Source organism: Triturus cristatus, chromosome 1_2, assembly GCF_964204655.1.
Source record: "Triturus cristatus chromosome 1_2, aTriCri1.1, whole genome shotgun sequence".
Taxonomy (NCBI): domain Eukaryota; kingdom Metazoa; phylum Chordata; class Amphibia; order Caudata; family Salamandridae; genus Triturus; species Triturus cristatus.
In genome coordinates this window covers 27,401,854-27,429,004 of record NC_140580.1, presented here as the reverse complement: position 1 = coordinate 27,429,004, position 27,151 = coordinate 27,401,854, and the positions used below count along the sequence as shown (strand labels likewise).

The following is a 27,151-nucleotide window of genomic DNA, read 5'->3' as shown; positions in this document are numbered from 1 at the left end:
TTTGATGTAGTCGGTGTGGAGTAGGGTGATATCTGTAGTATGCCACTTTGCAAGTGTCTCTTGCCCCTGTGTGTGCCTTGCAAAGTTGTTATGTCTTCGAGGGAATTGGTCCCATTGGTCTGTATGTAGGGCAGTGTGTCAGTTTTCTTTTCCGTTGTTTCCGATAAGAGAATATTTTTTCCTCCCATGTGTTTACCAGAATCGTATATATCGGGGAAATAGCCTTTGTTTGAGCAGTTTGTACCTTAATTGATTTCTTAATTGGCGAGAGCACCCTTGATTTTCTTAGCCTGATTTGTGTTTGCACCACCCAGTGCTGTACTTACAACTACCACAAACTTCCTCTCTGTTGCAGCCCATATGCCTCTTTAAGCTGTTGAAGTTATTGAGTATTGAGTCGATCTCCTAGTGTGTCACATCCTCCATCTTTCCAATTTTGGAAGGCCTTAGTGTCCACCCCTTTAGCAAAATCAGTGTTATTCAGTAGTGGTTGGAACAGACTGAGTATGAAATAGTGATTCCTCTGGAGCCTAGCAGGTCCCAGACCTTTAGCATTTATCTTGTGGTATTGGGGAATCGTAACCTGGGGTCTCTTGGTGCTTTAAGATTCCAAGCCACGTTCCAAAGAGAACCTATGCCAACGCTTGGTCTGTAATACACCACTACTTCTTTGTTTCCATATACAACTCGTCCAACATGAATCGCAGAACTGAGGCTTGGTAACATTTAAAGAAATTTATTATACTCAGATAGGGTCTCTTTCCCCACTCCCCCCTAAATATAATTTCAGCACAATGGCTGTATTGTGTATCTCTTTCTTTGGGAACAATAATGGAAGAGCGTGAAAGAGATAAGGCGGAATTTGCGTAGTCGCGCTACGCAAAGCTCCGAGAAACGGTAAAAACTCTGCAAACACACAGAAATTCCGCAAACACGCGGAATTGCTTGTCCGCGATGCTTTTTTCCTGTTCGCTATCTCTGTTTGCGTGCTCGGGGGAAATATCTCGCAAACATGCATTTTGAGAACGCGAACAAGCAAAAAATTCCGCAAAGTCGCTGAACGCAGAATTTTGGGCAATTCTGCGTTCTCCACGGAATGCGAAATTACCCAAATTCCGTGAGCGGAACGGGGTTTACCACCCAGGCCTAGTATTTTTGGAAGAATTGTCATACACACAGCCAATATCCGACCAAACTAGAAATTTGAAACAATGATTACCACTTTGTCAGCTCTGCTTTGACTATATGGATGGGTTGTGATACAATTTAAATTTGTCTTTCAAGGAGTGATTTAGATACGCTAATGTCATTGATTCTGTTTTCGCACCATAGTGTGTATGGGGTGTACCATGGTCTCCACCAACAGTAACCACACTTTCCTCCTGGGGCGATTCTTTGTCATCACTACTCCTTGATATCCTGTTTGGTGAGACTTCTGGTAGACCAGGCGTGTACCTCTAAGTAGGCAACCTTCAGCGTCAGTCACCAACTCTTGGCACATCTGAAAGAGCAAGTCTCGGACCTGCTTTGCATCTGGTGTGAGGTATGCCCCGTATGTTTTGAGGGTGTCCTACTTTCTTGTTTGTGGTGCGGCTGGAGCTCACTGTAAACACTCGTCTTCCCCTGTTACTGTGCAGATCTTGTCAAAGGATAGTGTGAATGGTCAGGATTGTTCCTCCACATACTTGCATACTCTTCACTTTCCTTTGTTTCCTTTTCTTCATTCGAGTTGTGTCTCTCAGTTGTCAAGAGAGGTAATTGGCTGGGTTACTGCCAGGCTAGTACTCCACTTGGCAGTCGTAGTCTTGGAGCATCTATTTCTCTGTTCAGGATGGAGGCTTAGAGGATATGCCCCTGAATAGCGGAATGAGCAGCTTTTGATCTGTTTTCACAACAAAAGCGTGTGCAGAGACATAAAAATGAAAACGCCAGCATCCCCAATGAATGACGAGTGCCTCTTCTTCAGTTTGAGAGTACCTTTGCTCTGTTGAGATCAGAGACCTGCTGTCATAGGCAACTGGGCCCCCTCTCCACCGGATTGTTTAGCAAGAACAGTCCCCAGTCCTATCAGGCTGACATCTACTGCTAGGATCATAGGCCTCAAAGGGTGAAAGAAGGCCATCGTAGTGTCTGCCGACAGGACAGCCTTCATTGCTTGAAAAGCCTTGGCTTTGTCTTCACCCCATGCTCATGTTGTTAGGGTCTTGGTAAGTTCTCCTAATGGCTGTGTCAGTTAGTGAAATCTGGTATAAAGTGACACAGTAGTTGACCATGCCTAGGAAGAGTTTCATTTCAGAAATATTGGCTGGTGCAGGGGCTTCTTTGACATATTGCACCTTTTCGGGTTCAGGAGCTACGCCATCCACAGAGAAGGTGTACTCAAAGAAACAAATCTGTTGTTTTAAGTATTTGCATTTATCTCTGTGTAGGGTAAGTCCTGACTCTTGAATCCTTTGCAGTACCCCCTTTTAACATTTGTGGTGTCCTTGGATCGTGTTGGCATACACAAGAATGTTGTCGCTGCCATTGACAACTCCACACAAGCTGGCCAACATTTCTCTTATCACATTGTGAAAAACCCCTGTGGTGCTGGAGATCCCAAAGTTTAGGCGGCTGTAGTGACGGAGTCCTACTTGTGTCAAAGTGGTGATGTACCTCGACTATGAGTGCAGGGTTAGCTGATGATTCCCTGACTGGAGGTCAACTTTGGAGAACAAGTTTGCGGTGGAGTTGGCACAGTGTGGTGTAGGTCTTCAGACATAATATTATTGGAAGTGCCATTATCAGTGGTTGCTGTGTCCGGGTCGGTTCCTACTTGTAGGCAGCATTGGGGGCAGTGGTCATCTTGTGACAGTGGTGCTGACTCAATACTGAATGCAGCGTGTACACTAACTTGTCATCGTCCATGTCTTCTATCTCTTCTGCCTCCTCTGTGACTTTATTTATAGTTCCTTTTGATGAGTCGCACAACTTTGTGATATGGTTGTATTTTCCCCATGTAGTGCACCGTTTTCCCCTCGATGGGCATTCTGTTGGCCTGTGGATGCACGCCCCACAGTATTCACACCTCCTAGATGCTTCTGGTGACTTCCTGGGATTCTCCGTTGGCTTCTATGGTTGGATCAACTTCTTGGGTTCTGTTTTAGCTGGTCTATGTAGGGTAGCCTCCATATGTAAAGCTTTGACCTTTGAAAGCACTTTCTGGATTCTTGGAGAATTTTCTCCTTTAGTTTTGTTGAGGCACACCCTTGGATGGTTTGTTCCTGGATCTCGTCCTGTTTGCCAGCGAATCCACAAGTACTATCTAGTTCCCACAGCCTGCTGTAGAAGCTCTAAGGAATTCATCTGCCCCTAGTCGGGCCTGCCGGAATATGAACCTTTCATAGTCTCGGTTATCCATGGGCTTGAAGTGTGCATTTTGGGCGAGGACAAAAGTGTTGTACGTTTTGGACATAGCCTCTGTGAGTGTCCTGTATAATTTGTGGATGCCTTTCTTACCTTTCCACTTTAACCTTTGTGGCTTCAAAGTAGAGCTTTGGGCGCTTGTGTGAACAACCCTTCCTCAATAACAAAGGGTTCTATCTCGGGTACCCCTCTCCTGATTCTGTGAGTGGGAGTTGCCCGCAGTCTATGAGTTCACCCAGTTATATGGGATTGGCACCCACACCACCACAGCCCAGTGTGAGCTTCGTATGGAAGCTTACTGTGGCTTTTAGTAGGGGTTGAGCTGGAGTGGAGCTGCAGGAGCGGCACGAGCACAGCCGTCACCCGGCCTGTGACCTTAGCAATGAGCACTGCCTGCGTGTTACTGCCTGAATACTAGTATGCTAAGTACTATAGCAAGTATGTCTCTGTAGATCCTTAGGCACTAAGTGCATCATCCATCTGCTTCAGCAGTCATCACTTGTTCAAATCCGCATACTTGCTCGCACACCCCACTGAAGCCACCCCTGTACTGTTTGGCTTTCTTGCAATCCCCTGCCACAGGGAGACAGCTGAGACGCCTGTCATGCCATGTTAAGTCTGCTAACAGCACTGTTCATGTATGTCCACAGCTTCATTTAATTTGAGCTAGTGGTTGCAGGTGTGACGTACTAGCTCTCATTTTGGAGATCTGGACTTATTTGCCATTATCAGGCTTTGACCTAGAATGAAAGCGAGAAAGGAAAAAAAAGAGGGAAAGAATTGGAAATAGAAAGATGGAAAATCAGTGAAACTGGAGAAAGCAGGGATTGACAACACGAGGCTGCAGTGGAATCTTGAGAATGAAGGGACAAGCAGTAGACCCTTTAACGTGCTCCCTTTCCAAATCGCCTGCTGTCACTGAAGTGCACATAAGTTTTGTCAGGGGATTGTTGTGGGCGGCACCAGCAGCCCCCATTTATTTTACAAACTAAACAGAGGTGAACCCAGTGGTGAAAGTTGCCTGCCGCAAAGATTTTGGACATCAGCACTTATTGATATATTTATTTTACCAATTGAGCTCGGAACAGAAAGTAAACAGTACCCTGGTGAGTGCGGTTTTCCTCCACCAGCACCCATTGGGCCATTACACTTTCTATTTGGTATAGCAAAAACCTTCAGGAGTGCAGCACTGCTCCCAATGAAGTAAATGAAAACTAAATAGACTTGTTATTATGCTGTATTGTGCAAACATGGGGGAAAAGTGTTGGCAAAGTCTATAGGGCTGGCTCTCAAAAGCTGGTGAGAGGTTTATTGTTTTTATATATTTAGAAGGCTATGCTACAAGAATGCAGAGAAAAAAACATGCCGCCGAAACAGTGCACCATATGCTTCCAATAACAGTTTTAAATTAAAACACAATCACATACATTTTTAAGCATTGCAAGCCCTTTTTTGTTTTAACGCATGAGTGAATAAAAAAAAAATCAAAAAGAATGAAAAGAGAAAAGTGTTGGAACAATAAAGCATTGGCCCACCATCCCTGGAATTAGGCAAAATCCTGCCACTCAAGCTCAAGGCAACCAATGGATAAAGAGGGCTTACTCACTGCTCCATGCTGTTTGCTACGATAAGTGGAAGCAATTGTGAATTACTGTTAAGCAGGCCAATGGAGGAAGAGAGCTGACCTAAAAGCTCTCCATGTATGTATCTATTTATGATTTTTTTTTATTATAGATGCGAAAGAGCCAAAGTTGTCTCTTGGCCACACTCAATGATGTGTTTGAGAAATCTTGGTTTCTCAAATTTTATAGTTCCTTACAAGTATTTAAAAGTGTAAACTTGTTAACAATGATAAGCAGAAAATGTAGCCAATATAGTTCATATTCAATATGCGATCCACATGGATTAATACTGGTGGGTGTGGTTCCTATTTTTCTTAATCTCTTTTTTTAAATCCTCTTAGTGAACGGTGCTCCTCTCATTGCGCCAATCCTGGGGGTGACCAGGAGCGGAAAGGGAAGGACATCCTTCCATGTGCAGCGTGAATCCAACCAATCCTGGAGCTGCTCTCATGCTGTTTTCAACATGAGAGCAGCTCCAGGATTGGTTGGAGCAGGCTAACCCAGCGCTCATTTTAATGCTGGGGGCCTGTGCCAGCAATCTTCCAGCTGTTTCTCAGCCCTGGGATTGCTGGGTATGAAGTGCATATGTCTGATAGGCGGGCTGTAAGCACCTCTGGGAGAGATCCTGCAATCTCCAGGAATTTGTCCTGCCTCCACCCTAACACTCCAGCAGTGCGGGCCAGCAGCACTTATGACAATAAAATGATAATGGCTGTCTTATTATTCTGTGTTTACCGCTGCGCCTGCAGGTGAGGCAATGCTCTTCCACCCACGAAGAGAAACCTCCTCTGCTGAATTTACATTTTTAGTCTGTTAAAATGTGGAAATCATAACATCCAAAATGTTATGGAGTGAGCTTCAAGTAGAACCCCATTTACTTCATTAAATGCAGGCAAATATATTATATGCAGATTAATGTTTTATTCCAGAAAATTCTCTGAATATTTTAATAATAAAATTCAATAGATGCTATCCACACAGCGGGAACGTTTTTATTTCTCAATGTTTCCACAAATAATTTTTTTAAACATTTTTTTTATTGAGCAGAGCAGATGGGCAATTAATTCAAAACACATTAATCAATGATCGGGAATAAACATTTTTTTTTAAAAAGGACAAGCAAAGTCTGGTAAGATCCTTTGATCAATAACATTATCAGGAAACAACAGAAGAAAAACAATGTTCCTACTACCATGATTTCTAAAGTGCTAACAGTGCTAGATGTTAAAATACAGCAGGGTTGACCAACAGCATATATTATTGTTGTTGTTGGCCTTTACCCCCACTACAGGTCGTATTCATTAAATGAATAAACATTCTATCTAATCGAAAAACTCTGCTACATTAAAACACCATCGTATCTTCCTATAAATATATATCAAGAAAGTGCCAAGTGCTAACATTCCTACCGTCCTCATTTCAAAAATGCTAACAGTGCTAAATACTAAAATATTGCAGGGTTAACTCGTTCCGTGCTCATGACGGAACCACGCCGTCATGAGCCACGGTTGCCGTGTGCTCATGACGGAGTGGTTCCGTCATGCTGCGGCCGTTGGCGGCCGCGGCGCTAATTCCCCGCCTGTGCGGGCGATAAGCGCCGTGGGCGGAGTCATGACGGAACCACTCCGTCATGAGCACAGCCCAACCGTGGCTCATGACGGAGTGGCTCCGTCATGAGCACCGCGCCACCGCGCTGCCCCCCGCACCCCCCAGCGCTGCGGCGGAATTTCCGCCGCAGCGAAGGGGTTAAACAACATTATTGTTGTTGTTTACCTTTGCCCCCAATATGGATTGTATTCATTAATTGAGTAAACATTCTACCTAGGCAAAGAACCCTGCAGTATTAAAGTGCAATCGTGACTATCCTTAAGTATATAACAATAAAGTGCCGAGTGCTAAAGTGATAAATATTGGTCATGGACTCCCAGTTATCTGAGAATTTCCAAACATTAGTAAACTTTTGCGTTCCCCCGACACTTTTGGCGTAAGCCTCTTCAAATCTCCTTGTCCTTAGCATTTTGTTCACCCATTTTGAGTAAGATGGTACATCCTCGGACCTCCAATTTTGGAGGATTAGGGAACGAGCTACTAGGGAACAGATCGCCGTGTATGTCTCTTCGGCTTTGGTCAGGTCAGACCTTTTTTTGGAGATGCCAAAGAGAGCCACCTCAGCCTCGGGGTGAAGCGTCTTATTAATGGTCTGGCTTATTGATGAGAAGATCTTCCGCCAAAATATTTCAAGTTTCAGACATGTAAAAAATATATGGAGCCAATCGCCCCCACCTCGAGTCTGACAATGAAAGCATTTATTTTCCACTCCCGGAAAACGTTTATTAAGAGCTTTTGGGGTGAAATAGGCCAACCACCGAGATAAAAAGGCCATCCTTTTAAAATTGGCTGCTCTAAGGGCCTTACTGCCTAGCTGAGCTATCTCCTCCCAGTCCTGCCCCGAGAAGGAATAATTGGTTTTACGGGTTATTTTGGCCAGGACTTCTTCAACCAGGGGGGACTCTTCACCCTTTCTCAGTAAGGTATACCAATTTCCCACCCCCTTCAATTTGGCTTTATATAAGGAGTTAGCCTGAACTGAAGGTATCCCACATGACAACAGATTGTATTTATTTATAAAGTTTACAATCTGGAGATACTCCAGAACCCCCGGTTTTAGTCGATTATCAGATCTATCTAAGAGCTCTTGCCAGGTGATAAGTTTCCGTGAGGTAAGGAAGAGACCCAATACTCCTAGACCACAGTCCTTCCATCTTTTGAGCCTGCTGGAATTGATTTGAAGCCCGAAGATTTTACACTCCTCTAATGTCAAATAATGAAAGCCAGCAAACCCAGCTTGTTTAAAAAAGGACTGTAGTCTATCGGAGAAATCCCTGACAGTCTTGTATCGGGTCTTTTTTGGTAATGTAGCTGTTTTTAAAAATGTAGGAACTTGCAATCCAGACTCCTGTATCATTCTGTAATAAAACAACATATCTAACAGACCATTAGGTTCCAATAAACATGCTGACAAATTCAAGATCGCTGCCATAGAATAAGTGCGATTATTTGGTAACGCTAAACCCCCCTGATCGGTTCCCAACTGTAATATAGGCAGCTTAACCCTAGAAGCTGTTCTATTCCATTCAAAATCCCTGATCATTGACTAAATCTCTTTGAAGTAATGGGAATTAATCTTAAGCGGTACATTTAAAAAGAAAAACCATTAGGGGAAGAATAGACATTTTGATGAGTGCTACGCGGCCAATCAGAGTTAATGGTAGAAGGGTCCACCTGTCGAGCAATATTTTAATTTTATTACGCATCGCTAAATAGTTCAAACTAAATAATTGTTCAAATTGATTGGAGACATAAATACCCAAATATCTAATAGGTTCTGCCTTCCGGGCTTGGGATTTTAAATGCAAGGGTAAAAAATTACAATCCATATTCAGTGTTAAAACCTCGGTTTTGTTTTGGTTTATTTTATATCCGCCAATCAATTAAAAGTGACTGAATTCGTGTAGAGCCTGATCGAGATTTTGTTTCAGGTCGCAGATATAAAATTATATCGTCTGCGAATAATTTTAATTTTGCGATTCCTTCTATTGGGGGTTGAATTTCAGGATTTCCACAAATTCTTATAGCTAAAGGCTCGATAAAAAAGGTGAACAGGACGGGGGACATCGGACAGCCTTGTCTGGTGCCCCGATTTATATTTATTGCCCCTATGGTATTGGCATTTACTACCACCTGGGCTTGGGCACCTTGATAGATGTTGTTCAACATATTAATTATCTGAGCAGGAATACCAAATTTTTGCATGCCAAAAATAAGTGCATCCCAGTTTACAAGGTCGAATGCCTTTTCAGCATCGGCCATCTAAACTAGAGTTGGAGTTTTGTTATTTGTAGAAAAATAAAGGGCTTGGATTAAAAACCCAGTATTAGAGGACATTGACCTCCCTGCCACAAACCCGGACTGATCGGGATGGATTAAAGCCTGGGCAATCGGGGTAAAGCGTTTAGCCCATATTTTCATTCAAATCTTAAAATCGGCGTTAAGGAGGCTAATCTGCCTATAAGAATTAACATCCTTATGGTTCTTCCCTTTTTTGACAAAACTAATGATGATAGACTCCTTAAAGCTAGGAGGAACAGTACCTCCCATTCTAACTGCATTAAATAGTTTTGCCAAAAAGGGAGTCAGTTCTTTGGAGAAGATTTTATAAAATTCAATTGGGAGCCCACCTGCTCCACAGGCCTTCGCCCCTGCAATTGATTTCACCGTATCTAAGATTTCTGCAACCAAGATATCGCCCTCAAGTTGTTCAGCTAACGGGCCGGGCAAGACTGGAAGATTTACTTCATCGAAATATTTGTGAATTTGGCCCAACCCTACCTCATATTTTGTAGAGTAAAGCTGTGAGTAGTGTTCCATAAAGAATAGAGCTATACCATCTTTATCTTTTATAATATCTTGGGTCTTTGGATCCATGATTTCTGATATCAAGGCTCTCGCCTGTTTGGTTTTTGTCTGCCCTGCAAATAAAATTTACTTGATTTCAAACAAGGGTGTGATACACAAAAAATGTGAAGCTGCCTGAATGATGGAAATATTTCCTATTTTTTATGTGTTATACAGCTTTACTAGCCCACTTTTCGGCCGTTTCAGGTAGCTTCAGGACCCAATAGCATGATGGGGACAGAGGTCAAAGAAAACAGATACGTAGTTAAGATTAGAAACACAGGATATGCAGGCAGAGGAGTATTTCGATACATAGACATTGAGGAATGTCAAGTGGATTCATCAGAGAGCCCTAAGAGCGTAGAGTTTGTAGGTAAAGAGAGGCAGCCAGCAGGCATCAAGAGTGTAAGCAACATAGGTGTATTGTCAACATTAAAACAGATTTTATTGGTAACTTAAACTCAGTTGAATAAAAAGTGCTACCTTTTAGTTCTGATCAGTCTTTTCTTTCAGCTTTGACCTCTCTCTTTCCTCTGTTTACTCTATAGCAACAACAGGGAGAATGATAGAGTACCTGCCCACTTCAGTCTAACCACACTCAGGAATATTGTGGGTGTCTTTGTAGTAAGTTTACTGGACACTGTAGAGTTATTGACCAAGTTATTTTATTCCACGAGGAGAAAACCCCTTCACACGATCTCAAGCCAGGCTCAGCCAACAATTGTCTTGGTACATTTCAAACAACAGAGAAACCCAGGATGTCATAAGGACTCCACGTGGCAAAAATGCGTTCAGGAAAACACAAAAAGGGGGGGCTAGAGGAGGTTTGGAGACCAATGAGGGTATACTCCCCTTACTCAATTAATCAAACACACAAGAGACCTCTGGTCTGGACAAAGAGGTAAGGCTAAAGGAAACAAACATCAAGACCGCAAAAGGCATCCCTTTAAAGTATGGTTTCCCTCAACCACCAGAGGTGGCATGCTTCATTATGGGAGAACGTCCTCGCACCAATAAACCTAGTCATGATGTGGGCTTCGACCCCCTCACTGATAGGGATGAGCTCAGGGATGTTGTAGTTGCTAGGAGGGTATTTACTAATTACAGGACCATGACTAGGCTTCATGTTGCGAGGAGGTTCTCCAATGATGAAGTATGCCACCTCTGGTTGGTGAGACCTGAGGGCTCTTGTGTGTTGGAAGCATTCTATCAGCCCAGGGGCTGAGCTGTGTAAACCTCAGATAATCATACAAGCTACACACTATAACGCACTTTCTGCATGAATCCTACTCAGTATCAAAGAATAGCTGTGATGTGGAGATAGCAGCGTTTTCCCACTCCTCAATACTCACTGTTCTGTATGACATGTCAGTTGTTTTTTGATCCCTTAGTCTCTGTCCGCAATCAGCTATGGCTCCTATTACTCCCTGCCAGAGCCCTACACAAAACACCATTCTCCTTTGGCAGTCTCATTCTGATCAGGAAATTTTAGGCTACTTGAACGTTTCCGTCCCTGAGCCTCTCCATACTGCACAGTTCACAAGAGTTCTTTGTGAAAAATGATGATGCCTGTGTGAGTCCCTCGTACCTGATGGCCTCTAAGCCACACGTTTCATTTCTCTTGTTAATATAACTAACCTATAATTTTTTTGTTTCCTCTTTGTTTTCTTATTTTAAAAACTTTATACTTATGGGGGAATCACGTCCAAGTTTCTTCATTGCAGTGTGGTATTTGACAAATAGTATAACGATTTCTCATGGATACATCTGCCAGTGGATTCCTCACCTTGTGAATATCCCCTGCGCCAGCAACATTCGGAAACTTTTGTAGCTCTCCACGCCGACGAGGATGACGTCACAGAAGCACGACTCCGCTGACGTCACTGGATCCATAAGAGGAACTCGTCGGCGTGATGACGTCAGTTCCCTTTTTTCCGCGCCGTCGACGCTAACGGTTTTTTGGGACTCTCCGTAGCTTTTACTAGTTACTTTGTGTTTCTGCTAGTGTTTCTGCTTTCATCTTGTTTCTTTATCAAGATGTCGACGAAGAAGTCAGGGTTCAAGCCCTGTAGACAGTGTGGTAAATACATGTCCATTACGGATCAACACGAGGATTGTGTCTGGTTCCTGTCGTCGGATCATGACGTCGAGGGATGCTCTTGCTGCCGCAAGATGAATCCAAAGGCCTTAAAGGAAAGAGAAGCTAAGCTATTTATAGCAAAAATGAGAAAGGAGAAGAGAGGTCGAAGGCGTTCAAGATCGAGGTCCAGGTCGAGGTCGGGCTCGAAGTCGACGTCGGGTCATGCTTCGAAGTCGAAGAAACATAAAAAGAAGAAGAGGCACGGCTCTCGACGTCATTCAGATAAGGAGACTGCTCCGAGATCGACTTCACCAGCTCCTCGACGTCATAAGGACTATGTTTCTCCCTCTCCTTGTGTGTCGAATCTGGCTTCTCCTGTTTGCCCGGCTTTGCCTGCAGCTTCTCCGGAGCGTTCTCCGGTTCCGGCTCCATCACCGACGCCGACGCATTCTCCGGCTCCGGTGGAAGAGGTTCAGCTCCTTGAGTCTTCGGCTCCATTGGCTCCACCGTCGGCGCCGATTGGCCAGAGTCCGGTAATGCCTCAATCTAAGCCTTACCCCCCTTTCCTGGCCCGGGACAAGACCCATCGCATTATTTAAATGCTATGTATGGTGTCTTTTCGAGAGCGATGTACCCCTCTGGAGCACCTTCGGGTCCCATGGGTCCAATGGCCTGTAATTTGGGGGTTCCTCAGGCTTATGCTCAGGCTCCCTTTATGCCATTCTTTGCAGCGACACCGTTTTGGCATTTCCCGGCGCCGAGGACGTCGACGCCGCTCCCTTCTTCTCCGGCTCCAGCTTGAGCTTGTTCGACTCCGGCTGATCCTCTGGATCTGTGTTCGACGCCGGCTCCGTCGGAGTCGTGTGCGGCGCCGCCGATGCTGGTTCTGAGGATTAAATGTAGGCGAGAAGTACAGAGAATTTTGGAGGAGCAGAGGTACCAGGTGGAAGAAATGGAAGAGGGTGAGCTCATGGAGTCAGATGACTTGTTTGAGGAACTAAAAGAGGCAAGTAGTCTTGATTTGTCACCGGAATGGGAGCTTACTCCTCCTACTGATTCTCCCTCTAAGGATGTGGCTCCTTAGCACACTGTCATAAGGAAAGCAGCGGAGCTTTTGGACTTGCAGCTCCCAATGGCTGAATTTAAACCCAACATCCTTACTGAGGTTCTTCATTCTCCCTCCACCATGGTATAGCCTTTGCTTCCTTTTAATGATGCCATCACTGAGCCAGTCATGGAGGTTTGGTTTAAGCCCTTTTCGGCTCCAGCGGTATCTAAATCTGTTGCCAGGAGGTACAAGGCGGCTCCAGGAGATCTGGACTTTCTTACATCCCATCCTTCTCCTGAAAGTCTGGTGGTTCAAGCTGCTTGTTCAAAGAAGTCTTCTGGGGCTGTTCCTCAGGTTCCTAGTGATAGGGAGTCGAAAAAGCTCGACCAGTCGGCCAAGAAAGTATTTTCCTCGGCGAGTATGGCCTTAAAGTCCACCAATGCAACCTGTCTCTTGGGCCGTTATATCCACGCTCTCATGGATTCTGCTAAACAGCTGTCTCCTAAGTTGTCTGAGGAGGATAGGCAGAATTTTAATGAAGTTCTGTCGGACACTCAGGCGGCTGCACGACAGGTTATCCAGAGTGGTTTGGACACTGCGGGCTCTGATGCCAGGATCATGGGCTCCTCGGTCGCCACAGGGAGGAGTGCTTGGCTTAAATCTTCCAAGTTCTCTCCTGATGTGCAGGCAACACTTCTGGACCTGCCTTTTGATGGTTCTGGGCTGTTCGGGAAGAAAGCGGATGCAGCCTTGGAAAGGTTCAAGGACAGCAAAGCCACGGCCAAGTCTCTGGGTCTGTAGGCACAGCCTAGAGGTTCCTCTTATAGGAGGTACAGAGGGTTTGGGAGGTCGTCCTTTCGGACCTTCAGGCAGCCTCAGCAGCAGCAATAGCAGCAGCAGCAAAATACCCTGTATAAGAACTACAGGGGCAGGAACAGAGGTCATGCTCAAGGTCGTCAGCTCTCCTCCTCCTCTTCTTCCCTCCCTCCTACCACTGCAAAGCAGCTCTAGATCCAACATTCTGGATCATGTTGGTCCTGTGGGGGGGTCGGCTTACCCATTTTCTACAAGATTGGGAATTGGTCACTACAGACCTTTGGGTTCTAGACCTTGTAGAAAATGGGTATGCTCTTCCCTTTCGGGAATTCCCACCAAATTACCCTCCTTGTCAAGGTGCTTGCTTGGAGGACCACCTTCTTCTCCTGCAGGAGTAAGTCCTTACATTGCTGAAGAAAGGTGCAATAGAGGTGGTTCCAGAGCCGGAAAGGGGTCAGAGATGCTACTCCCGGTATTTCCTGATTCCAAAGAAGGATGGCAGTCTACGTCCAATCCTGGATCTAAGGATCTTGAACCTTTTTCTGAAGCAGGAGAAGTTCAAGATGCTCACCCTTGCGCAGTTTCTAAAAGCGCTGCAACAGGAGGACTGGATGGTGTCGATCGACTTGCAGGATGCGTATTTTCACATCCTCATCCTGAAGTCGCACAGGAAGTATCTCCGTTTTACGGTAGGGTCGCAACATTATCAGTTTGCGGTCCTCCCGTTTGGTCTTACTACTGCATCTCGTGTCTTCACCAAGGTGATGGCAGTGGTGGCAGTCCATCTCAGAAGGTCAGGGATACCAGTTTTCCCCTATCTGGACGACTGGCTGATCAAAGCGGAGTCGCCAGAGAAGGTGCTTCATCATCTGCAGGTTACAACTCAGCTGTTGTTCAAATTGGGTTTCTCGATAAACGTGCCCAAATCTCACCTCGTGCCCTCTCAGTGCAACCTGTTCATAGGGGCGGTACTGGACACTACTGTGTGTCGAGCATTCCCTCCTCCTCAAAGGATTCTCCACATACAGGAAATGATTCCTTTGTTTTACAATGGAGCGGTCGTTCCAGTCCTGAAGGTCCTTCGTCTGCTCGGTCTGTTTGCTTCCTGCACTCTGTTGGTCAACCATGCACGCTGGCACATGAGGGCGCTCCAGTGGTGCCTCCGCAGGCAGTGGTATCAGCACAACGGAGATCACAGGGAGTCTGTGAGGATCTCCAGAGAAGCTGCAGCGGATTTGTCTTGGTGGAGCGTAGAGGGCAATCTGTCTCAAGGAAAGACCTTCCATCTACCTCCATCGGTGGCCACAGTGATAACGGATGCATCCACTTTAGGGTGGGGTGCGCATTTGGGGGATCTGGAGATCAAAGGTCTTTGGTCTCTGGAGGAAAGGTTGCTTCACATCAACCTTTTGGAGTTGCGGGCGATACGTTTGGCACTCATGGCCTTCCTCCCGTCCCTACGCAGTCAGACGGTTCAGGTCCTGACGGACAACACTACCGCGATGTTGTATGTCAACAAGCAGGGAGGAGTGGGGTCGCATTGTCTCTGCAGAGAGGCTCTGCATCTCTGGTCCTGGGTTCAGGATCATCAGATTTGTCTGATGGCAAATCATCTGGCCAGAGTTCTGAACGTGTGTGCAGATAGTCTCAGTTGGCAGTTCTCTGCCGACCACGAGTGGAGGCTCCATCCGGAGGTGGTTCGTCACGTGTTTCGGACGTAGGGAACTCCTCGGGTGGACCTGTTTGCCACTCACGTGAACGCTCACTGCCCGTCATTCTGCAGTCTCCAGTATCCGATGCAGGGAGCTTTGGGGGACGCGTTTCAGTTGAGATGGGACTCACATCTCCTTTACGTGTTTCCTCCCATACCCTTGATTCCTCTGGTTCTGAGGAAGATTCGCCAAGACCGGGCCCAAATCATATTGATCGCCCCGGACTGGCCAAGAAGGTTGTGGTACACAGATCTCCTCCACCTCTCCTCGTGCTCTCCGCTCCATCTCTCTCTCAGAGCAGACCTCCTCTCACAGTCGGAGGGGCAGGTTCTACTCCCCCACCTCCAGAGCTTACACCTTCATGTCTGGAGATTGAACGGGGCAAGCTGAATTCTTTTTCTCTCCAGCCTGACGTGGTAGACGTAATTTTGTCTGCCAGGCGTCATTCTACCAAGTCTATCTATTCCTATAGGTGGTCCAAATTTGTCCATTGGTGTGGGGAGAAGTCTATTGACCCTTTGTGGGCTTGTTTATCCAACATCAGTTTGCTCTCTCTCTTGCTCAGCAAGGCTTTGCTGTAGCTACTGTGAAGGGTTATTTATCGGCTTTGTCAGCATTCCTTTGCTTGCCGGATCAGCCATCCTTGTTTAAATCACCTATTGTATTACGATTCATTAAGGGCCTTACCAACAAGTGTCCCTTGAGACTATTTTCTTTTGAAACAGTTTTTCTCATTGCCATTACCTCGGCAAGGAGGGTAAGTGAGCTTCAAGCTCTGAGTTTGAAACCCCCGTTCTTGACCATTCATGCTGAAAGAATGGTACTCAGGACCAGGGCTGCTTTTCTGCCTAAGGTGGTAACTCCTTTACATCTGGGGCAGTCCATTACTCTTCCTATCTGCTATCCTCCCCCTCACCCTTGCAAGGAGGAGGAGCGGCTTCACCGCTTGGACCCTAAGAGGGCTGTGAGCTTTTACTTCGATAGAACTAAAGACTTTCGAGTGGATGACCAGCTCTTCGTGGGCTTCGTTGGCTGCAGGAAAGGCAGAGCGGTGCACAAGCGCACCCTTTCCAGATGGATTATCTTGTGCATCAAGATATGTTACTCTTTGGCCGGTAAGGAACCTCCAGAGCATGGGTACTCACAAACTTTCTCTCGGGGGCCAAATTTACAGTGTGGTTTCTGGCTGAGGGCCGCACCGGTGGGGGCGGGGCCAGTGGGGGAGGGGGCGGGGCTAGAGCAAAAAAAAAACTATGACCATGAGGTTGAACACAGGCCACTGCAGCAGACGCCTTCATCTACTGAGCCACCAGACCCGGTATGCACACCTATCTATCTATCTATCTATCTATCTATCTATCTATCTATCTATCTATCTATCTATCTATCTATCTATCTATCTATCTATCTATCTATCTCCCGCCCTATCTATCTATCTATCTATCTCTCTGTCTCCCGCCCTATCTATCTATCTATCTATCTCTCTGTCTCCCGCCCTATCTATCTATCACTCTGTCTCCCGCTCTATCTATCTATCTATCTATCTATCTATCTATCTATCTATCTATCTATCTATCTATCACTCTGTCTCCCGCTCTATCTATCTATCTATCTATCTATCTATCTATCTATCTATCTATCTATCTATCACTCTGTCTCCCGCTCTATCTATCTATCTATCTATCTATCTATCTATCTATCTATCTATCTATCACTCTGTCTCCCTATCTATCTATCTATCTATCTATCTATCTATCTATCTATCTATCTATCTATCACTCTGTCTCCTGCCCTATCTATCTATCTATCTATCTATCTATCTATCTATCTATCTATCTATCAATCACTCTGTCTCCTGCCCTATCTATCTATCTATCTATCTAGCTCTCACTCTGTCTCCCGCCCTCTCTATCTATCTATCTATCTATCTATCTAGCTCTCACTCTGTCTCCCGCCCTCTCTATCTATCTATCTATCTATCTCTCCCTCTGTCTCCCTCCTCCGTTCTCCCTCCGTCTCCCTCCTTCTCCCTCCCTCCCTCCCCCTCTCTCTGTCTCCCTCTCTGTCTCCCTGTCTTCCCCCCTCTCCCTGTCTTCCTCCTCTCCCTGTCTTCCTCCTCTCCCTCTCTCTCCCTCCCTCTTCCTCCCTCTGTTGCACTCTGTCTTCCTCCCGCTGTCACCTCACCCCCTGCTCTCACTCCCTGCTGCCCTCCATCACCTCACCCTGCTGTCCTCTGTCACCTCACCCCGCGCTGAGACGGCTTCCAGGGAACGCACACGGCCGCCGCACCCAAGTACTTCACAGGTCTTTTAAAGACCATTCACTTGTTAACGAGACTTTGTTGTATTTCACCTCTTCTTAGCGCCCCTGCATCTCCCCTCAATGAGAGGGGAGATGCAGGGGTGCTAAGAAGAGGTGAAATACAACAAAGCCTCATTAACAAGTAAATGGCCTTTAAAAGAATCGCCCGGCCTCACAGCTCCGCACTGCTGTAACCGGCGGTGTTCGCTGACAAGCACAGGGCACAGGCACTGTCTGCAAGGTCCGCGGGCCGCCAAGGAAGGCTTGCCGGGCCGCCGACGGCCCGCGGGCCGTACTATGAGTACCCGTGCTCCAGAGGGTATATGGGCTCATTCTACCAGGGCTAAGTCTTCTACATCTGCTTTATGTAGAGGAGTTCCTGTGGAGGACATTTGTAGGGCGGCAACTTGGGCCTCCCAACACACTTTCGCAAAGCATTACTGCTTAGTCTCCGAGGTGATGAGGGACGGTCACTTTGCTCGTTCCGTCCTTCAGCACTTTTTAGTATAGAAGGGTGGACACCCTCCTCCGGGAGTGGGACTGCTGTGGGAATCTTTTCACAAGGTGAGGAATCCACTGGCAGATGTATCCATCAGAAGAACAAGTTACTTACCTTCGGTAATGCTTTTTTGGGTGGATACAGTATCTGCCTGTGGATTCCTCACTGACCCACCCACCTCCCCGTTGTCCACCCTTGTATACCTACAATAGTGATGATGTGACAAGATTTATCTATTACTGTCAAAGGAAGTGTGTTATTTCTTTTGATTTCCTGCATTGTCTTCACACTGTGTGTGTTGGTTTGTATATTATGTACTGTGTATACTGTATATATATGGTTGTTGGTCCGTCCGTGTGCCTCGAAGGCACGGAAAAAAGGGCGGAACTGACATCACGCCGACGAGGTCCTCTTATGGATCCAGTGACGTCAGCGGAGCCGTGCTTCTGTGATGTCGTCCTCGTCGGCGTGGAGAGCTACAAAAGTTCAGATTGTTGCTGGCGCAGGGGATATTCACAAGGTGAGGAATCCACAGGCAGATACTGTATCCACCAGAAAAAGCGTTACCGAAGGTAAGTAACTTGTTCATCACAGGTATTTACACAAGACTATATAGGAATAAGTGACTGAAATTGCAATTTAAAGTACCATCCCATACAAAACAACACAATCAGACAAAATCAAAAGGGAGTGAGGAATAGGCAATGAAAGGTATATGTTGTATTATTTGTTCCAAACTATAATCACAGGCAGTTCAATTTTAATCCACACAGCATTAAACACATACATATAGTTCCATAATTCATAGCCCTAATTTGGTAAAGCTGACCTCTCTAACACAAAGATTTCTCTTAATCACCAGTTTTAGTGAATGTTGGAGCCTTGCTTCAACATGTGCTTTTGATGAGTTTGATATTCTTACAAATAATTATGTAGCTGTCGTCAATGCTCTCATTAAAATGTGTGTGTTTCTAAGGAATTATTTTATTTGAAATGCTAAAGTGTAGCAGGATAAGCATTTGTCGATTTTCAGTTGTTAGGTCAATCACCCACTTAACTCTTTGATTAAAAATTAGCTCAGGCAGTCACATGGATAAAAATACAAGCATAAGCTCCCCACGCTACTTTTCAAGACCAGCACATATCAGGTTCCTAGAAATCACAATGACGTCCCAAAGGATGTGTGACGTATATGAAAATGATGGGAGCTATTGGGATAATCATACATTTCACTGCAAAATAAATCTTACGAAATTATTTGTCAACTTTTTTTTATATAGGTACATTTAAGTTTTCAGACCATACAAAGCAATTTTTTTGTCTTAGCAATAAGTTGCTTCTTGAGAAACGTATTACTATAGAATATGTAGAATTTTGAATCTGATATCACTGATGTCTAGATCAGATGAATTAATGGTTGTGGTCCCGAGTAGAAAACTCCAGAATCCCCAAGATTATGCAGAGTATTACATAAAACCACCTCTGTATTTTGTTTCTTTTTCCATATTCATTCTTCAGACCTTCAAATGACGCAAGATCCCTTATTTTGCATGACACGTTTTAGATTATGACTGACAGCCTGAATTGTATTATTATTTGCATGCAATGTTTAGCCAAAGGAATATATTTTAATAAAGAATATTCAGTTCTTTAATCAATAGGGGCTTGATTAGGATGACGGTGGGACTGCCACAGACAACCCGTTGGTGGCAGTCGAGCGCCATCACAGGGAGAGACCGACCACCAGAGATCCAACGTGCTCTAGGAGCCCGTCGGAAGAAAAATCGATCCCTTCATTGGTGGCGGTGCCTGCCAGGCACCGCCATAGGGATTGTGATGGCTCTCCGCGCCAGCCGTTTTATGCCGGTTTACCCACCACAAATAGGCTGTCGGAAAGGGACATTGGGGGCTCATAGCGGGCCCCCCTTGCCCCATGGCCCTCAGTTTTGAGTTTAGATGGGCACCTATGATGCCCCCTACATATCCCTGCACCATGTGGCAGACACCGCAAGGTGCCTGCCACGTAGTGCAGAGAGATGTGTAATGTCCATTTTTTGTACTGCGGCATGTGCACCCGCCACAATGCAAAATATAGACATTGCAACTGCCGTGGTGGCAGTCGCATCCTAATTCGGCTGGCGGGACTGCCGACTTGTAGTCGGGCTGTCCCGTTTCCGAATGGATGATGGTCGGATGTAAGTCCGACCGCCATTCTAATGAGGCCCTAAATTTCTAGTTGTGGTGATATCAACTGCGTAAAATGATAATCTGTAAAAGCTTTGATATATATACTACAAGTTAAGAAATCCAAAACCATCATCTGATCAGCTCAATTTAACCATATACCATGAGTATTTGGCTTTTTTTACTTACAACCCAGAGGAATTCGTTAAACATTTTATCCATTACCTCTATTATTATGCATGGGATAAGGACATTAACACATGCTCACTAATCTACAAGTTTCAGCAGAGCTTCCATTGGAATTATGTTTATTTTGCTCCGTAAGCTTAAATTTCATCAATATTATGTATTACAATCTATTTATATGTTTGAGAGTTTCTCATGAAAGTAATCTAATCCTAATTTATTAGTGTCTGTAGTAATCGTAATTTCCAAGGATGTAATAAAGTTGTATACCCCCCACAAAAGACATATGTCTGAAACAAATCTGATATTTAGTACATGTATTTTTTAAATATAATTTGTGACCCAAAAGATTGCCATATATAAAAGCATGTTACCAAATTTGGAGAAGGATATGCACATCCACACTTATCTAATATCCCCATTTAATATAAATGTGTCTGACTTTATTCCATTGGATGATACAGTAGCCTGAGTATCGTTTTATATCATTTGAGTTACTTTAATAAAAGGTGGAGGTGAAAACAAATGAACATAACATTTTACACATCAGGAACAACTTTACCCTATGCTACAAACTAGATTCCCTTATCACTGTTGAATACCATAGATATGTGACGTGGGGTATGCTGTTTTATGACTTTTTTCATGTTTAAAATGTCCTCAGTAGGATGAATAAGCAGTCGAATATGAATTATGCACTGTAGACTTCAAAGAGCAGTAATGTATTTATCTTGTTTGAAATTGCATCATTATAGGACATTTGTGCCATTTCGGAGTGCTCTGTGAACCCAATGAAATGACAAAAGGGGGGGGGTCGGAAAGTTGGAGAGTATAAGGGAAAGTGAAAGAAAGCACTGTAGTTCATAGCCAATGAGAGTCTGAGAAGGAGATGGGGACTCTTTAGGAAGCTCCTTAAGCTTGGAGGCAGTGGGGAAGAAAGAGGGGGAAAACCTTAGGCTATTCAGATAAGATAATATGGCAACTGTGAGTATAGGAGGGAACAGTAAGAAGATTAGTTTGAAGCACACTAAGGTATTGATAGTAAAGATGGCAAAAGTAAATTTAAGAATGGTAACCTCTTTGCAAAGTTATGCTTCCTTTTTGTGATGTCTAATCTAGACTGTAAAAGTACAGAATTTGGTTTTGTACTTTGAATCCATAAATTTTATAGCAGTAAAAAATATATATTTTTACTTTATCAGTTCTATAACTTTCTGGCTGTGACAATATTCTTATTTCAACATTTTGGTGCAAAGTCGGCTGAGAATGCAAACTGAATGTAAATGTCAGTGTGAAATATGAACCCCATAATTCCAAAAATGAGATTTCTATGAAAATGTGAAAAATGTAATTGTAGCCATTAGACAGCAAGGGTGGGCTCCCAAAGCCATCCGTGAACTCACCTACCATGGCCCCTTCATAGGACGAGGCACAATATTTGAAGTACAGTCGTTCAATGGTGGATAACACCACAGTTAAATGGGAGTTACAGTTTTAAGAGAAGGTGGGCAAATTTCCAATTATGACAGTGCATTATGCAAAGTACATTAAAGGCAAAGATTTAGACATATGTTAATTAACTTGTACCAACCAGACCTTCAATCGCACTCAACTCCTTCAGAAAAGTGAGGCTTCCTGCATTGGGACAGTCATCAAAGACTTTAAAGACCTACAGGTGTGGATGTGGTGCCCCATCCAGCCGGGCATCCCATGCCATAAAAAAGCCAGAGATGTGAGCACATGAAAACTTCCACATCAAGATCATTAGCAAGTAGCTGTGCTTACCCCGCTGAATATTGTCTCTTCCATATCCAGGGGGGTAAAACCATGATCGTAGCCAGTGTCTTCGAGGAGGCATCTGAATTGTCTTCCCCATCCTGTACAGGGACACATGTCATGACCCCACTGGGAATCTGATGCCCATTCCCTCTGCCCCCCACCACCCAAGAATCCCTAGGTTCCACGTGGCCATCATGATGGGTCAAAATGTTCTTGGAAAGTTTACCTTGTTTGAAAAAGCGCTAAAGCATTTGGCTGTGGCATGAATTTTGCACCATTCTTTTGTCACTCAAATGTTCAGGTTGGCTGATAAGTGCCTGATGCTCTGCTGTGGCATGCCTATTTTCAATATGCATCATCTCTCCATTTTCCCAGTGACCATACGTCAGCACTGCACTGCTTCAATAAACATCCCCATAGTACCACATGTTCATTGTATTTTCCATAAAATACATTTAATTCTCTAGGTTATTTCTTCATTTTGTTCTTTATTTTGCAGACGTTGCAGCAAAAATGGATTTTAGAAGGGTATTTTTCAAGAATAAAAACTCTAGGATGAGACCTTTGAAAGGACAGGAGAACTTTGAAACAAAGCTGGACAAAATCCAATAATCAGAAAGTAGTGCCTAGAAATTATTAAGCGTCAATGTAACGTTGATGTGCGACAAACATTCCTCTAAAGAATGGCTAGTTGTGAATACAAGAAATTCATTGTGAGTGCGCGTGCCACTTCTACAGAAGCAGAACGCTCCGAAGACGCGTTGCCTATGCAGAATGGGAGGAGAGATGGAGCCAGTGAACGCCCTTTAGGACCCCTTAGATCAGAACAAGAAGGGGTTGGTTTTTCGTCTATTTCTGAGCTCCTTAAAGCACAACTTGGACCTCTTTCTCCACTGGAACTTGTGAGTCGGGGAATACACTGAAACAAATGACCGCAGCAATCTGTAAAACTGTCTGGACATTTCCATTTGTGAGGCAGAAGCCATTTTAATTAACCTCTGCTGTCCCTAGGTTGATGGCGCAGTAGAAAAATGTTTACAACCAGCCATTCATCTTATTATCCTGAAAGCAAACTGCAGCGGCCTAGTCAGTGTCTTTGCCATAAACATGTTTCATGCTGAGCAGGGGAGGGGAGGTCTGAGGGGCTTGGCTATGGGACAGACGCACAGTTTTCTGCCAAGCAAAGGAGATTTTTGAGTGATAGAAAAGGGAAAGTAGTCTTACCATTACCACATCACCTAAACCAATGAGATATTCAACTTTGTGTGTGAATTGAAGATTAGCCAACGGTATCAAATATAAATTCAAAGAGGGGGAAGAGATGGTGAACTCTGAGACATGCCTCAAGAGAAAGAATTAAATAGAGGCTCACAAAGGGAACACAGACAGCCTGAACACTGGTATACACAGGAATCAAGCTCAGGGGTTGTCCGGGAATGAAAACTATATTTAGCCACTGGAGGAGGGAGGGGATAGTCTGAGATAGCCGAGAAAACAACTAAAATTAATTAATCGGCAGGGCAAGCGGGGGTATCAACCCAAGGGTCAGAATCGCTGAAAATTAAAGATGGGCGTGGATGCTATTGAAATATTCACTAGGTAAACAGCTTTGTAAATCAAAGGATGAGATTGTCACAGACACATCTGAATTATCAAACTGGAGATAACATGAAACTAAACTCACTATAGGAAAATGATGCTTACCTTATGACCTTTTCTATTAGCTGCTGTCTTAACACATCAATTTATATGAAAGGGGCATAAATAAGATCACCGAAAATAGTAATACAACCCAGAGAAACTAGATTTTGGAAATGCATAAAAGGCAAAGTTCATATATATGATATCAGAAGTTAGGTATCTGCACCCCATTGCATACCAAACAGTCACTATTTGAACCTCTAAAATAGAACAGGTAGATTCATTGCTAAAAACCAAAGATGAAATCCTCCTAAATAGACTTAAAAGAGATAGGCTGACCAGCACTCAACTTGCAGATGGTAGCATCATCAACTTCATAATGTGGCAGCAAAGGGAAATTCATAATTAGGCAAACAAGTTGAATGAAATACTCACCAGAACAGTAACTAAAGGTCAAAGAATCAGGATCAGGCCATGTGCATGTACTAACAGTCTTATTTAGAGGTGCCACTGGTGTGGCCACTGTGCAGACCTGCAGTGTAAGTCCTTAAAAGCACAGTACCTGCTATCTCAGAAAACATGTGGGCTGTCGGGCCAAGTGAAGTGTGGGTGATCATCAGCTCCTTCAAGAGAGGACAACGTTGGGAAACCTTGACACCTCAAAGGATGTTGCCTCCAGGCCTAATGTCCCAGATCATGTGAGAGTGGAGTTTACAATTTGCAAAATAAAAAACAGTATCAAAATATAGTAAGTTAAAAAGCAATGTGCAAGCCAGACCATCAAGATTTTAAACAGCATCTAGTTTATGCTCATAAATGTGCACGGTGGGTCTGTGGGGGCCCTATGCCAACCAATCAGAGAACATGTGTGCAGTCGGAGCCAGTGATCTAAAGCCACACGTCAGCTCCTCCCTGAGAGGAAAACACTGATCTGTTCAAATGAGAGGGGTGAAGGGGATACACTTGTGCCTACAGTGCCTCAAGTGACTAAGCTTTAGTAAATGACCACAATAGTAAAGTTTACAGAATGCATCGAAAAAAATAAGAATGAAAAAAAAAACGAAATAGCTAGAAATTTGTAAGAAGCGATCGCAAAAAGTTTAAACAGCATCTTTTGTTATAGCGTCAAGCTTTATGATTTTTATTTGGATACATGCTTTCTGTTTGGTGGATCCTTTCAGTTCCTGTAAATGGAGCAGTATAATGAATGAACTGATCAAATATAGGCACATAATAGCCGTATAATCAGCAATACACAACAGTTAGAGAAAGGCATTTGAATCTATTCTGTAGGAAAGAAGTGCAAGAACAGTGTGCCTGTTATTAAAACTCTCCCAGAACCCAGTTTGACCAAAAACTTAATTTATGAAAATGCCATGACATAATCTGTGGATTACATGCACACGACCGGGGGCAGGATTTAAGGAAATTCTTATAATAACAAATCTGTGGGATGCAAAAGAATTGGGGTTGGATCTAATTTTCACCCCAGGACATGACTATCATGTATGAAGCACTTTGCACTCATGGGTCATTAGAGCTGTATGAATCCATCATATAAATAAATATATATTCCCTCCACACTCCAGCTTCTTCTTTTCTCAGCTAACCTAAGCTGTCATGTTTTCTCATGGAGTGGGAGTAGAAAGGAAGGGAATTGTTTCAACTGGATTCCATCATTTTGTAGCAAAAAGTGAAGTAGTGCCTCCTTTTCTTGAAACACTGAACTCTCCTGGGTTTCTTGCTACTTCTGTAGTGGTCTCCTTTACTAGGCATTTCTTAAGAAATCTAGGGCCAGATGTACGACAGCCAAAATAGCGCATCTTTTGCGACTCACAATTTGCGAGGCGCTATTTTGGATGTACAACAGTGTGGAACACACTGTTAGCGATTCCCAATGGAGTTGCAAATAGAGAGGCTCATGAATATTAATAAGCCTCTCGCAATTTGCGACCCCGTTGGGAATGGCATGCCCTCCCAGCTATGGTGGCCTGCTGGGCTCAGCAGACCACCATGTCTAGGACTGCTTGTAATAAAGCAGTTTTAAAAAAAATGCAGCCAGTTTTCCTTGCGCCCCTTCCTAATAGCGAGTCGCAAAACAATTGGGACTCGCAAAATAGGGTTTGTACATTCCCATGCTGTTTTTGCATGCGCAAACGGGTTCTCAAAAATGGTCGTACATCTGGCCCCTAATCTTTCTTAATCCATCTTCTGTTAGACGTAGGGTATCATGAAAACGGCTTAATTTTAATATCATCTACTTCAGACGGAAAACAAATCACCCATCTCAAAATGTTGCCGCTTCCCTTATGGACACTACATAACATGAGTGCAATATACAAAGGTTTTTTAAAATTAATTGTAGAGATTTCTATATATGAACATAATGAAACATCATTGTGAGCTGTGTTAATTTATTTCGCTGAACAATCGAAGTAAATTGACCTTTTGTAAGAGACTTTATTAGACAAAAACGTATTTTTTTCCCAATTTGATCAAGTGCAGTATTTTGCACAATTCTGGTGGAACATTTAAAATGTCATAAACCTTTATTTAAGACACAGATAAAATTATGCACTCAGCTGAGAGAAACATGGTTAAAAAGAATCACTGGGTTAAACAAAAACAAATTAAGAATATGAGTCTGTCGCAAACGTTATGAATGTTTGTGGTGTTACACAGTAGACACGTCCTATTTTCTGGTCATGCTGCTTGACTGGGCAGTGAAGAACAATAGCAAGGCGCAGCAAGATAAAGAACTATGTTCATTACAATACCGAGCTCCAAATTCTTCTTCCTGTTTAGCAGCTAACTTGGAGGGAACAAGAGCTAAAAAGACAAAAAAGAAGGGTAAATCACAAGCTGGGGGTCTTCATTTGAAGAAACTGAAGTAGGATAATAATGTAGGTTTGCCTTTAATAAAATTCGGACTTTACTGCGCTGTGAAGTTAGGACAATCTGCAGTTTGTAGCTAGACCACAGGCCCATATTATGCTTAGATTAAAGTATATCAAAAACAGTTAGAGCAATACAAAGTATGTTTGAAATAGAAAGTACAGCAAGTGTACTTGGTAAACCAGTCAGCCACTCTTAGAATGTCCTTCATGTTGACCATTCGAAAAGTTTCTAGACACCACGGTTCCAGTCGACGAGGTTCAAACTTGTTCCAAATCCAGACCAGTCAATTCTATAATCTACTTGACCCATTCAGCGAAAGAGCAGGAAGAAAATGGAGTAGGAGACTTTCTGAATGGCCTAAGGTTCATGGAGGAAAAGACTATTGATGCTTGATTCATTTAACAAACATAGCTTTGAAGGATCAGGAAATGAAGGTTATTCTGTGCCTATTGAAATAGTTGTGGCACTTTTGGAAACTGAAAAACAAACTCAGAATCAATAGACGCTCAGAGCTTCCAATAGGCA

The 27,151-nt window shown here is 43.9% G+C and overlaps 1 protein-coding gene across 4 annotated transcripts in view; it reads left to right on the top strand.

Annotated features, from left to right (window-relative positions):
- PPFIA4 (PPFI scaffold protein A4) overlaps nt 1-27,151 on the top strand; it is a 3,163,248-nt gene that overhangs the window by 2,818,828 nt on the left and 317,269 nt on the right. The window contains exon 29 of one of the 4 annotated variants that reach the window (XM_085600214.1): nt 22,587-26,293. The exons of the other annotated variants lie outside the window; for them this stretch is intronic. Within the exon in view, the coding sequence (XP_085456340.1) occupies nt 22,587-22,646 (60 nt within the window). The 3' untranslated portion in view covers nt 22,647-26,293. Of the gene's footprint in view, nt 1-22,586; nt 26,294-27,151 lie in introns of those variants that run through there. 4 annotated transcript variants of the gene reach the window in all.